The sequence below is a fragment of the Podarcis vaucheri genome (assembly GCF_965113315.1).
Source record: "Podarcis vaucheri genome assembly, chromosome: 1".
In the NCBI taxonomy this organism is placed as follows: Eukaryota; Metazoa; Chordata; class Lepidosauria; order Squamata; family Lacertidae; genus Podarcis; species Podarcis vaucheri.
The window spans coordinates 44152251-44166102 of NC_138759.1; the positions used below are offsets into that span (position 1 = coordinate 44152251).

Here is a 13852-nt window from a genome sequence, read left to right on the forward strand (position 1 = left end):
CTTGGAAGTCCTCCAGGCAGCTGCCGCCCCCGCCCCTGGTCTCTGAGCTGCCCCAAAGAGAGGTGCCCCTCACACTGCCCCACAGGGGCCTGGGACTTGTCCATCCATTCCCAACAGCAAGGGCTGGTGGACTGGCTGGGTGGACTTCCTTGCCTGCTTGCTTGCTTGCTTACTCTGAAGCCGCTTCAGCTCCTGACATCCAGCTTCCCCTGGCCAGCCCCAGAGACACCATTCGCCTGTGGAGCTTATAGCCAGGGCTGCTGCAACAAACAGCCTTGCAAGCCTTTGTGAGGCAGAGATGCAAGAGGGCATCAGAGGAGGGAGGGAAGGAAAGAAAGAAAGACAGAGGCCAGTGTTGCCCATGGCCCCCCTGACCTTCATTCAGGGCACCCCAAGGTGCCACGACACACTGGTTGAAAACTGCTGCTCTAAGGTATGATTTCTCCCCAAAGGTACAAGTTTGGATTTTCATGGATTTGGGCGAAGTTCGGTACTGTTCCTAGCTGTTCCTCTCTTGCTTCACTTCACCTTCATTCTGATTATTATTAAATCCTCAGGGTCAGTTATCTTCCCATTGGAATAAAGCTTGGTGATTGTGTTATCCTTGTGGGTTTGTCCTTGTGGGTTTTGTGCTTCTGCCAAGCGATTCAAGGCACTACTCACTTGGCCAGAAATTAAGCCTAGCCAGCAGTGCAAAACCCCAAAGGATTTAAATGCTTGCAATTAGAAGTGGGTTCTAAGGGAAGGTGCAAGCCTACCACAGCAGAATCCTGTGTAAGCGGTGAGCCTGCAACTACTGTGTCTGCATTCATATGTGCTTGCCTCATGGCCTTAAAATCAAACATTGCAGCAAAGGCAAGCGCTGGGTTTGATAACAGCTTAGCGTGTCCTATAATTTACTGTGGAGTGTGATTGCTTGACAGTGATATAATTGCTAGGATGGGGTCTGCACCCGCAGAGATTCAAGGGACCCATATGTTTGAAGCCACCGTATTCAACAAGAAACAAAATTTAAAAAGCTGCTTACTCTGCATACGCTTGCATTTTTGGTCTGACAAAAGATTACCAGCAGGTACGCCAATGGTTATGTGATAGCTGGAAAGATCAGCAGCTCTTTTTGGCACAGATTTCTAGAGCTGAGCAGTGAAGAAACTGCCAATTTCAGAAATGGCCTTTATTCATAGCTGTACTTTACTTTGCAAGGAAGGCAAAGACGTTGCTTATTCAAAGTTTTGTGCAATTAGAATGAGAACTGTGTAGGGAAGGACTTCTGAGAGTTTGGACCTGTAACTTCTTTTTGCATTTTCAGTTAGTTTTTCATAGGATTGTTTATGGGCCAGGAGGAGGAGAGACTTCAGTTCCACTGTATAAAATATTCCATGTGGTACCTCTGGGTTTTATTCTGCGGTGCTCCAGCGACTAGGGTTCCCCACCATGTTCCCAACCTGTCTTAAACTATATTCTAGGTCAGGGGGTGCAGAAGACAGATAGATTGATTTATTTGCAGTAAATCAGTAAGGTTTTCTATCTGTGTTGTCAAGCAACTTAAAAGCTTTCCCCTCCCAAATTAGGCTGACCAGAAAGAGGGGTGGGAGGGAGCGAACCAGGCGTGGATTTGGGTGTGAGATTACTTCTCATACTGATCACAAACTCCTTGGCTGGGCATTTCCTAAATTCTTAGCGGAGCCACTGTTTTACACCTGACTCTGATGTCAGTGGAAAACAAGTAGAACCTGCAAACCTAGAGCTTGCCCACTCCTGCTCCAGGGCTTTGTGTCACTCTGACGAGGACTGCTCCACCCTGCTCCACTTTTGCCACTTGCACACACCAGATACCGGGCTTTGCCAGATTAAGCTCAAGGTGGGATACTGCGTGAAAGTCGAATTTTGACAGGTGCCAGGAGAAGCTCTCCCTAAAGCCACGAAAGCCCTCGCCAAATTTAACTTGACAAGTTTACTCATGGTGCCTGTATTTATCTACACAGTTATGTCTATACTAATTATATGCCAATTGGTTTTAAACTTGCTTGTCATGGTTTCCTCAAAGGACCCTGGGAATTGGGAGTGAATTGCCAGGGCCTCCTCTTCATGCCAAGTGCAGCATTTATGTTTTATGATGATGGTTTGAGTGTTTCGTCACCAGGACGCTGGCAGCTCTCCTTAGCCTCCCTTGCCCAAATCACAATTGCTAGGAGAGAGAGGTTAGATGGCCAGTGTGTTGACTTCTACGCTGTTAATGCAGTTGATTAAGTGCCAGGTCCGTGGTGTAACTAGATGATGAAACTCGTCTCTGTACTTTGTGACCTGGGACACATAAGTTTGCAATACTGTTCAAGTTAGGTAAAGGGAAGTAGACATAATCTTTATGGCCATACTAGCATTAACTGGGATCAAAACTCAAGAATTGCTGTATTAGATAAGACCAGTAGCACATTCAAACCAGCATTCTCTCCTCTGCCCCTTATTAGCAGCTGCTATTTGTTCTAATAGCCTAATATACCACCACCTCCAGAGATTTAAAAGCTATTGAACAATCCTGATTTGGGTTTGATTAGGGACTTTGAAGATGCTGTCACATAAAATGGACTGCAAATTTCATACCTTAGTCCCAAAACAATTAATTGTCCTGGGACATGTAAGCCATGTTTTTCAAAGCTATGGAACAAATCGTATCAATATGACGAAGCCTCAGTTTTGATGCAGTGTGTCCCACTAGGTTCCTATGGAGGTAGTGCAGAATTCAGTCTGCCACTTGATGTATTGGTGCTGTGCTGTCACCATAAAGGTGTGGTTCTTGAAAGCTTTAAATCGTATGCAAAACATTCCAAACTATGGTGGATTGTATCCAGTGCTTGGTGAGGGGAGTTCCGCCTTACTTTGCTCTCTTGTGTGCTGCGGAGTCTCACCCAACCCTCTGGAGCAGGTTTTGAGGATGCATGGACAACAGTTGGGGGGGCAGGCAGGGAGTCAGTGATGCAACTGCATCCTAATACGGAAGTGCAGGGATTTCAAAATAAAAGAAATTCAGCCGGGGGAATGAGCTTGGAAGCAGTTCCTCCCCGCCCCCCCCCCAAGACAAACCACAGTTAACATTCTTCTAAACCAATATATTCTACAGATACTCTTTGCTTGTTTAAACCAATACGTAAATCATAGTTGACCTCACAACATGCTTTGTGAACTTGGCTTGTTTCAGCTAGCGATAGTTAAAATAAACCATGGTTTAAGGTTCAAATACAGCACTAAACTGTTGTTAATTGAAACTGGAAGCACAAGTTTCCAGTCTTCCTGTGGTCATGTCAAAAGAGGGAAGGGGGAGACACAAACTCAAGATTTGAGCATGTAACAAACCATTGTGTCCAGATTTGGCCGATATGTGCAGAGTAGGAGAAAATAAATTCCATGTTTATTTGCTAAAATGCAGCCTAGAGTTTGGTATTTGTAGAGTTTGGTACATGGTAAATAAGAAATGCATGTAGGCTTGCCCAGTTGCAATGTTTTGTTTTTTGCCCGTTTTAATGGACTTTCATGGTTTAAGAACTGTCTTTCACATTCTGTCATGGGTTCATAGTTTATGGAATTCTTGGTGCAAGTCACTTTAAATGTTCTCCCGCTGTTGAGAAAATCTAATGAATGATCTGCGCCAAGATTGAGATAGCTGAATTGTCTGTCAGCAGAACAGCAACAGGGCTTCAAAATGAGCCACATACTTTTAACAGAAGGAGTTGTCTTTGCCCAGCATTTCTAAAACTTGTTCACCCTTGAGGTCATATTCAAGCAAAAAAAAGGGTACATCAGCAGCCTAATCTTTCCAAGCCTAAATGTAGGAAGTAACCTTGTCACTGGCCTAATATTAGAGGTTATTCTAAGTAAAGGAGGGGGTGGAGAGGAATAGATTTGTTTCAGTTGCCATTGACTTCCTCCAGGCAGTCTAAATATTGTACAGTGGTACCTCGGTTTACAAACTTAATCCGTTTCGGAAGTCCATTCTTAAACCAAAACCGTTCTTCAACCGAGGCACGCTTTCCCTAATGAGGCCTCCTGCCTCCGGTGCCCTTCCACCATTCAGATTCCGTTCTTAGACTGAGGTAAAGTTCTCAAACCGGGACACTATTTCCAGTTTTGCAGAGTTTGTAAACCGAATCGTTCTTAAACCGGACTGTTCCTAAACCAAGGTACCACTGTACAGTGGTATCTCAGGTTACATATGCTTCAGGTTACAGACTCCGCTAACCCAGAAATATTACCTCAGGTTAAGAACTTTGCTTCAGGATGAGAACAGAAATCGTGCAGCAGTGGTGCGGCAGCAGCAGGAGGCCCCATTAGCTAAAGTGGTGCTTCAGGTTAAGAATGGATCTCCGGAACGAATTAAGTACTTAACCACTGTACTGATACGTTTCAGCCACAGTTTGGGTTGTTTCCTACCATATGGAAGAGCCCCCCCCCCCGAATCAAGAAGCTGTAAGATAATAGAAACAGAAAGGCAATAGCCCTGTAGTAGTTGGACTTTATCCATTCATTGGAAGGAGAAACAACAGTTTGGGCTTTGTTGTACCTGTACTGCCTCTTTTGAAGATATAGAGGCTTCCATTCTACCTTTTAGCAGATAAAATGTGCAGAGGTTTTAATGGGTGACCAAGGACAAGCTACACATTTGATGCTGTCTCGGGGTGGACTCTGTGCTTTTATCCGAAAGCAACCTTCAGAGGTTGAATGAAGGCTCTGGGAGAGGGAGGTGGAGTTATGATTGCACCTTTTCCAATTAAGGGCAAAAAAGCACTGGTGTCTTTGAGAGACTTTCCCTCCTGTATTTAAAGGGAAGAGCAGGCTCTTCTGGGTGTCCTCTTCCTATCAGATGTGATGCATGCATTTGATTGCGACTGGTGTACAAAATGTGTGGCAGGCGGCAGGCCTCAAGTGGAAGCTCCTTGAACAAATGGGGAGCGGCTGCAGCCGTTCTGCGCCTGTGGAATGCCGGTTTCTGTTCCTCAGAGCCCTGTTGCTTGCCTGTTTCAAAATAGGAAGTTTCCATGTGGCGCGCTGCATTATTCTGGATGTTTTCTCAAGCGGGTCGCAAAACCCTGGAGGGCAAGAGATAAATCCACAAATCATGCAAAAGCTAACCCTGAAGCGCAGAGCTGCAAAGATGCCTCATCTAACCTATGTGATAAACCTTTGGTAGTCTAGCCATCTTGTGGGTGGCCGTTTCCTACTTCCAAGTAGGCCCACAAAGTTTCACTATCCTGCCCGCCCCCCACAACACACCTGCGTTCTTGATATGTGCCTAAAGATGGTAAGAGGGCGAACCACCTTTTTGAAAGTGTGCATGGTTCTTTCTTAGAATCATAGAATTGTAGAGCTAGAACATACAGGGATTGAACCTGCAACCTTGGTGTTATCAGGGCCACACTCTAACCCACTGGGCTATCCAGGCTCCAGGCTCTTGCCGCATGCAACCAAGTTAGGTGGCTATTAACAAGCACACCTTTATTCTTCCCCCATGCCTCCGTTTACTATGCCTGCCTGGAAGCCGGCAACATATTCCCACCCTCCTTCTCGCAGTCTCTGCAGCCCATTTCTGACACTGCGCACAGTGCACTTTCACTCAGGCCCATCGCATTTCCCACAGGGTTTCCGCGGCCCAGGCCACCACCACTCTGTTCCCTTCTGGTGCTTTTTGTGCAGATAGAAGCTCAAATAGATTATGAGCCGGTTTTTAGAGCTTTTTAACAGCATTTATTAAACATGAATTAAAACGACACACTCCAGGATCCCAATTCCCATACGACAGCTTAAATTTTTAAAGCAGATTGCCACAAAATAGCTGCTTCTGCTGAAGAGCCGTGTTCGATTATTAACACAGAATGGCAAGAAAGGGGGAAATGAGGGTGTTCAGTACTTTGTGTCCCATATTGTGTTGTGTTTACACAAAAACACACGGGGCTGCCGTTTTAGCTCATGTTGCCCTCCAACCCTCCTCAGTGCACACCCCGCCCTGTTGCCAGCCTCCTGCCCTTTACACCTCACCAGGGCTCTGCCACTCTCCCCTGGCAACCCCCTACACCAGACATCCCCAAACTCGGCCCTTCAGCTGTTTTGGGACTACAACTCCCATCATCCCTAGCTAACAGGACCAGTGGTCAGGGATGATGGGAATTGTAGTCCCAAAACAGCTGGAGGGCCGAGTTTGGGGATGCGTGCCCTACACCTTTCCTTTCCCACCCCACACAGCTATCAAGCCCCCTTTTAACCTTCCCAACCTCACTTCTGGGGTTGCTTCTCTCTCTTATTCTACACCCCTGCTTTGTATCCTTGCATCACGTTCACGGCTGCTCCCCAGTCATTTTCTCTAACCTCCCCGCCTTGCACACACATCATCCCCCATGTTAGCCTCCTGGATCTCTCTCCCCCCCCCCCCACATTGTAACTACTGGCCCTCCTCTTCCGCAGCTTGCTTAGTACTAGGGGTTTGAACTTCCACCATTATTCCCATGTCCCTCCCTCTCTCCTCTTTTCCTAACACCTTGCAAGGCTCCCTGTGTGCAAAGTGGCCTCCTTTGAACATGTGCAGAGTTCCTTTCCTCCCTCTCACTGTGTTTTTATTACACCATCCCATGGCTGAACTCCTTAGTATACTAAGAGAGAGAGAGAGTATACATACACACATATCTATATCTATTTCTATATCATCTATATAGCAGTATCTATATCTATATCTGCTCCTCCCTTCCAGACAAATGCATACTTGCCCTCATCCCTTTCTATCTCTCATATGGGCACTCACAGAGACAACCAATTCTTCCATTCCGCCCCCCCCCCCAAAAAAAAGTGGGGTTTCCCACTTTTGCGGGAGAACTGCAAGTGAAAAATTCTCATTGGAAACAGGGGTAGATGTGGTTTTAATGAAGTAACTACATCATAAATAGCGTTCACCCAGCTGACGTGATTGAGGTAGCCCACATCTGAGAAGAAAGGGAGGCTTAGTTGGGCCTTTAGCCTTGCGTATAATTATCAAGCTCCTCAATTTGAAATAAAACCCCATCTTAATGTATCTAGGTTCTTAATTTGACCGAAAAGCTCTCCCTCACTGAAAGGGTCCACATTTTTTTCCTACAGGGCAAATGCTTCTAAAACATATCCCTGCCATCTCTTGGTGTATTGTGCGATATTCTCAACCCGTGATATTAAGACATTTTCCTCTTTGTTCTCAGGGGTGGACATTGATCCTATGACGCATGCCCGGAAGAAACAGCTCTTACTTCTGAAACACTCAGCTGGTTCTGCTGGCCAAGCTTTGTCACCGATTGACGGTGAGAGAATGGATAGGACTGAGGCGGAGGATTGCGAGCGAGGCAATGGCGCTGAGGGGCAAACCTGCCAGAGTCGATTTGCAGGCGTGAATAAAAGCAGGAATTTGCAGGAACTCAGAAAGACGTATCCACTGAGAAAACGCCTCAGCTCACCCGTGGATAAAAAAACATGCTCCGTGCTCCTCACTAGATTGGAGGATGTTGCCGGATCCCTGTCGGAGGAGACGCAGAGTGGGATGAAGAGAGGTCTCGCCCATTGTATGGATGACTTCAGACCCGCCTGCCTTCCGGATCGTGTTCAGGTCGTGAGAGCAGCGAAACAAGAGCCATCGGCAGGGAGATGCACAATATCGTGTTCTGGGACCGGGCTGCAGGGAAGCGATTCGTGTCTTGCAGAACCCAGGAAGCGCAGGCTAGCCTCGCTGAACGCAGAGGCAGTCAACAACCTGCTTTTCGAACGGGACGACGGCTTAATAACCGGCCGGCGTTTCCGGAAAGATCCCCCCAAAGTCGGCGGAGTTTGTTGCACTAAGAATATATGCTGCAGTACTCAGGGCGCTTGGCCCTTGGTGGAAAAGCAGAGCTCCAAGGCAGCAAAGGGAAAGAACCAAAACCGACCAAGTCCGAAGTGTGCTCCTCAGCCGCTGGATGGTGTCGTCGACGGGAAAGGGCGGGAGGATGGTGGGATTTCCTACCACCCTGCTCCAAAGAGACTGGCCAGTCTCAACGCCGCGGCGTTTCTGAAACTGACCCATGAGAAAGACCAGCCGCTGAAGCCCAGGAGTAAATCCACTGGCGAAAAAGAGAGCAAGCCTGAAAACCACAGTTCCAAATCCAAGCTCAAATGGGCCAAAGCCAGTGGGAAAAACTGCATTAAATCCAAAAAGGAAACGTCCAGTGTAAAAATAGAAGGTCATCATAGCTGGCAAGGAGTCGCTGAGGGCGTATTTACAAAAGCAGCCCATCAGGATCCTCCTAGAATTTTGGGGGAAACGGAGTCTGTCAGTTACGAGCCGCTACCTAACTCTTGCGAAGGCCCGGAGGGTTTCTATCACAGACTGCCTTTGCTCATGGGTGGGCAAGCCTCTATGAAACCTGAATATGGAAGACCCGGAGAGAAATCTCCGACTCCCAAGCAGGAATTTCATCAGCCTTCCTTCCCAGTACCTCAGTTCCACCCTTTGCCCGTGCCAGGAAACCATACGGATTGTGGCTGCCTCTACGAATCGTCGGACTTGACTCCATTGAATGGGTTTTATGTTTATTATGGCCAAAGCGGATACAATGATTACACTCACTGCTCTGTTTACCCGAAGGATGAGCTGACCCAGGCGACGGGTTGCGAGGGGCTTTTGGTGTCTCCGGGTTCTTTACCGCCAGACCCCTCGTTTCAGCCATTTCACTGGTGTAGCTCTCCCTACTGTTGTGGGGAAGGACCGGCAATTAATAGTTACAGCCTTTGTGGAGTTATGCACGTACCGGAGAGCAGAATCAGTACTGTGCACGCAGGGCGGAACTGCTACCCTTATAAGATGCCTTTTGCAGCAGGTAAGTCTGAAATGGGATTTCCCCATGCCTTAGAAAAAGAAAAACTTGGCTGCTCATACTTAAGAGTACTTGAGGCTTTACAATGTGGGTTGCCGGCTTTTTACTGTAGCCTGTTGAGAATGAATTAGTTTTGCCTCCATGATCAGATGCTGGGATACTGTGCTGGCCTTGACATTTACATTCCTTGAAGCGACTGTCTCATCTTACTTCCTAGCATGACCTGTCTTGCAGCGATATGTTTTAATAGTTGCCCATAGCAGCCCAGTTTCTCCTACCAGATGGCTTGAACTGAATTATGTTTGCAAGTGGGGTACACATACCGTGTGCCGTATTTGCTGTGTGAGATGAAAGGCTTGCAGACTTACAGGTTGTCCAATGTGGGTATTCAGCTTCAGGTTTTTTCCCCTCAGAAAAATTCATTTATGAAAAGAACCTGAGTAGAAATGTAAAATTTCCAGAAATTTTGAAACCGTGGGGGGGGGGATTTGGAGAGTTTTGTTTTGTTTTTTGGAGAGGGGAATTCAGGGAGTAATGTTTGGGTTTGGGTAAGTAATGTTTGGGTTTTTAGCATCCTGTACACTTTGAAAGTCATTTGGGTACTTTAGGAACATAAAATATATCATGTTCAACTTTGCCATTACTTTATGATGTTTGGTATATTAGAAATGCCATTTATTCAGACTATAATTACGTATTGAATTTCCTTTAAAAAAAAAAAGCTATGCTGCGCTGTAAGGAACATGGCATCTCTCATTTTACCAGTTGGTGAGGAGTAGGCAACCCCCCCCCAATAAAAACAGGATAAACCATCAACATTAGAGTAAAGAAAGAAAATTACTGTGGTTTGTATTCAACTAAGTCCTACTCAAGAGCATACCCATTGAAATGAATGAGCCTAAGTCAGCCATGCTTCTTTCAGTCCCCCACATCACTCATTTCCATTGAAAGAAATGTGAAGGCCGATGGGGGAGAGGAACCAAGACTCAATGAATATTACATGAAATTTAATCAGTCTCATTTTCTGAGCTATTATTATCAGCTTCTGCTTTTTCATATTTGTCATCATATCCATCAAGCACTTCTAAAACTTGAAGTAATGCTTGGATTGAAACAAGTTTCTCTATCCTTTCACATGTCATACCCCAAATTTTTTCAATTTGGGTAGGGGGAATTAAAAAAAGAAGGCTTTGCAGGAAAATGAAAGCAAAACACTCCCCCCCCCCCGAGAGTTCTTATGGGCCTTCATATATTTAAAAACAAATAGTTTTAAGTGTGGGAAACTTCTGCTGATAGTCTCACATTTCAGTGGTAACCTCATATTTTCGTCTCTGCTTGTTTTATTTCCAAGCGAGCAGCTCAGTCCATATGGAAGGCTATTATGGAGGGTGCAGGGGGAAAGCAGCTGCCCAACTTTTCTAGAGCGCCACATAAAGGTAAAGGGATCCCTGACCATTAGATCCAGTCATGGCCGACTCTGGGGTTGCAGCACTCATCTCGCTCTAAAGGCCGAGGGAGCCAGCGTACAGCTTCCGGGTCATGTGGCCAGCATGACTAAGCCACTTCTGGCGAACCAGAGCAGCACACGGAAATACTGTTTACCTTCCTGCCAGAGTGATACCTATTTATCTACTTGCACTTTGATGTTCTTTCGAACTGCTAGGTGGACAGGAGCAGGGACCAAGCAAAGGGAGCTCACCCCGTCTCAGGGATTCAAACCGCCGACCTTCTGATCGGCAAGTCCTAGGCTCGGTGATTTAACCCACATCGCCACCCGCGTCCCCTAGAGCTCCACATATCTGGCTGCTAATATGTGTACGGCGCTGCTGATAACATGGAGAGATCCTGGCTGGTTGAATACTATCCTTTCCCACTAGGTAGAGGAAGGGCAGGCAGTTTGGTGGTCATGCTGAATAGCATACCAAGCTGCTCCTCATCCAGAGGCACTGTGCCCCACAAACCCTTCTCTAGTGCTCTGGTATTCAGAAGAAGCCAAGCAGTTTGTAAAGGGAAGAGAAGGAAACAAAACAAAAGGCAGTTGTGAAGGTTGGTACACAAATGCCACCTGCCCACACACCCTCTAGCGACCCTGTTCTCACTTCACATCAAGTCTGAAACTGTGTCTTGCTGTGAATTGCGCCCGTCTGTCTCCTCTCCTTGCCAAGCTCAGGGAAAACAAATCACATTATGTGCAAACCAGTGCTCTTGCAACAAACTGGTTTGTTCTTGGCTTCTTCTCATGGTTTGTTTGGACAGAAACAAACCACAAAGTCAGGGTAAGCTACAGTTGTTTCAGACCAAAGCAACTTACAAATAAATTATTATATATTTATTTACACCACCCCCTTTCCCCTGACAGTGATGCAACACGGCTTACAGATAAAAATAAGAACAGCTAAAGGGCATGTGAGGAGGAAATAATTAAAAAACCATTAAATGTTGATAGAATTAAAATCAAGACTTACATTTGCCAGGTTTGCATAGCTTAGTATCCTACTTAATCCTAAAAAGAGGGACAACTTTTCCTGGCCTTGATTCTTCCTCTTCACTAGCAACCAAGCAAGTAGCTATTTACAAACCTCTGTTAAAATAGATTATGGCTTGGGTCTAAAGATTCCTGTCAACACACCCTAGTGGTTGCCTGAGCACATTTAGCGGTTATTCTGTTTTATTCTCCAAGTGGTTTTTAGTGCAGCCTATCCCACTGCGGGGGGGGGGGGGGTCCGCAGACACTTTGAGGCTAAACTCAGAGGCCTCAGTACATATCGCAAAGTTCTCTTTACGGCCCTTAGTATTCTTATAGAGAATTGAGTTGAGTTAAACATAAAAAGATTCTTAATTCAGTACCACACACTTTCTCCAGTAGGTCACACCACTGAGTTCTTCTCAGTGTCTTCCCCTTCCCTAAGCTAAAATTGCACTTGGTGGATTGTAGTTCCAACACCTTTTAAAGCTTGCCTACTCATTTCACACACTTTCAGATCTGCTGGTAGCAGCCGCCCTCCCTGGCCATGCTAGGAATTGACTGTGGGAAGCTTCCCTCGCAGGAACTGTGCAGCTATACCACTGAGTTATGACCCTTTTACAGAGGGATAAGTGGTGACTTGCCAGTCCCTGGCCCCCAGGATCAGGCCATAGTGCAAGTACATAAACTATTGTGCTGCGTGGCGATGACAGGTGACTGGCGATAGCTTTCCACAATTTTACCTTACAGAGAGAAGCAGCCTTTTGTAAGTTTGTAAGAAAACTTAAGTTCTATGTGATGAAGGTTACGTTAAGGTTTTGTTTTAATCCAGTTTAATGAGGGAAAGCCATGCTTGTTACAGAAAAACAGCAAAAAACCTTGGTTTTTTAAAACATAGATAAGTTTTTTTTAAAAAAAACTGCTCTAAATAGGGTTTTATTTAATTAAGCCATATTTGCAGTAGAACCATTGAAATCAATGGACAAATTAGTAATTCCGTTGATTTTGGTGGGCCTGCACAGAGTATGACCCCAGTCATACACAACCCGTATGTTCTCATTTCCTGTGTTCTTACACGAATCCATGTCAAGAGAAGCCATAGCTCAGTAGGTAGAGCACATGTTTTGCATGTACAAACCTGCAGGTTCAATCCCCAGCATCTCCAACGTCAAAGGATTTCTCTCTGCCTGGTACCCACAGAGAGCTAAGACCCACAAGCTTGGGTCACTAGAAATTGTTGGAGCTACAGCCCCACCACCCTTGACCATTGGGCATGCTAGCTGAGGTCGATGGGGGTTGTTGTCTGAATACCCAGTGATCCACAGTTGGGACAGGCTTGAGCTAGATAAACCAAGAGGCTGGCTCCGTATAAGGCAGCTTCATAGGTCATTTGTTTCAGGTACAGCTTCTGGTGTCTGCATAGCCGGGCTTCATCAATGTGTTCTCTGGATCTTTCTCTTACTGCATGTAAAATGTTGATCCCAACGATTTAAAAATGCTTCTCACTGTTGCTGTGCTAGGAAATTCTGTGTCTAGAATAAAAGCTGCCGGACTATAAAATTCTATATCTGTAATAACTGTTATTTACACAATTAGTCAATAAAGAGGTGTAATTTCCTCTCCCCGAGATGGCAGTTGCCTCTGTGGACATCTCTTTCTGGCTGTGCACAGCCATGCTGTGAAAACCGTTTTTAAGATTCGCAGGAAAGGATAGCTAATCCAATTAAACTGCTGGAGGGTTTTAGGTAGATGGCTGAAATGTTTAAACTGGGACTATGGGATAAGATGGGCATTACGATTTTCTCCTGCTCGCGGAATATATTGCAGTTCAAAAAAGAAGCACAGGAGCAAAGAGTGTATTTGTGTAAATATGTGTGCTACCATAGTGCCATTTTTGTTCTCACCTGGTGGATTTATGTGCCTTCAAAATCTTACCTTGCACAAAAGACTTATTGATTGCATAGCACATTCAGGAAATTGGGGGAGTGCAGACTCTGTAAAAAGGGGGCTGTGCCCTATGCCACATTGTGTTATGATCAAGAACTTGATTGTAGTTTAGTTGGCAGAACTGGTAAGGTGGTGTAAATATTTTGACTCATTCATGGGAAGACCTTTAATCAAGTTTTGCCTTTCTTAGAAAGGGATGAAGTTGCTAAAGGAAGATGAGTGTCATTCATAAATTAGGAGGTTTGAGTGGTGGCTAAACATGAGAGGAGACCTGCTGGGTCAGATCAAAGGCTTATCTGGTCCAGCACGCAATCAGATGCCTATGAGAAGCCTCCCACAAGCAGGTCACGGGCACAATAACACACTCCCACTCACATCCCCCTACAACTGGTGCTCAGAGACACACTGATCATATATAGCTCTCATTACTAGTAACCACCAACAGCTCTATCCTCTGTTGGTAGTTGATGGTACTCAGGACTGTATACAGTCAATTGGTCTACAGGTGCCAATTGGTCCAGTGGCCATTGAAGCCCTCCCCTCAACTGCCTGTCTTTCATCTGGCTGGCACAAACAATCCATGTAT

At 45.8% G+C, this 13852-nt stretch overlaps 1 protein-coding gene and 1 long non-coding RNA gene across 3 annotated transcripts in view; one reads left to right on the forward strand and one right to left on the reverse strand.

Annotated features, from left to right (window-relative positions):
* The window catches only part of BAHD1 (bromo adjacent homology domain containing 1), a 67902-nt gene that overhangs the window by 32981 nt on the left and 21069 nt on the right, over window positions 1-13852 (forward strand). For both annotated transcript variants that reach the window (XR_014223816.1, XM_082239771.1), the window contains exon 2: window positions 7212-8858. Coding sequence is in view for 1 of the 2 variants with exons in the window: in XM_082239771.1 (XP_082095897.1) it covers window positions 7229-8858 (1630 nt within the window). In the remaining variant the exon portion in view is untranslated. The remainder of the gene's footprint in view (window positions 1-7211; window positions 8859-13852) is intronic.
* LOC309542876 lies at window positions 4494-12063 on the reverse strand. Its single transcript, XR_014224477.1, has 2 exons — window positions 11321-12063; window positions 4494-5081 (listed from the first exon to the last, which is right to left on the reverse strand). It is a non-coding gene; the product is annotated as an uncharacterized lncRNA (long non-coding RNA).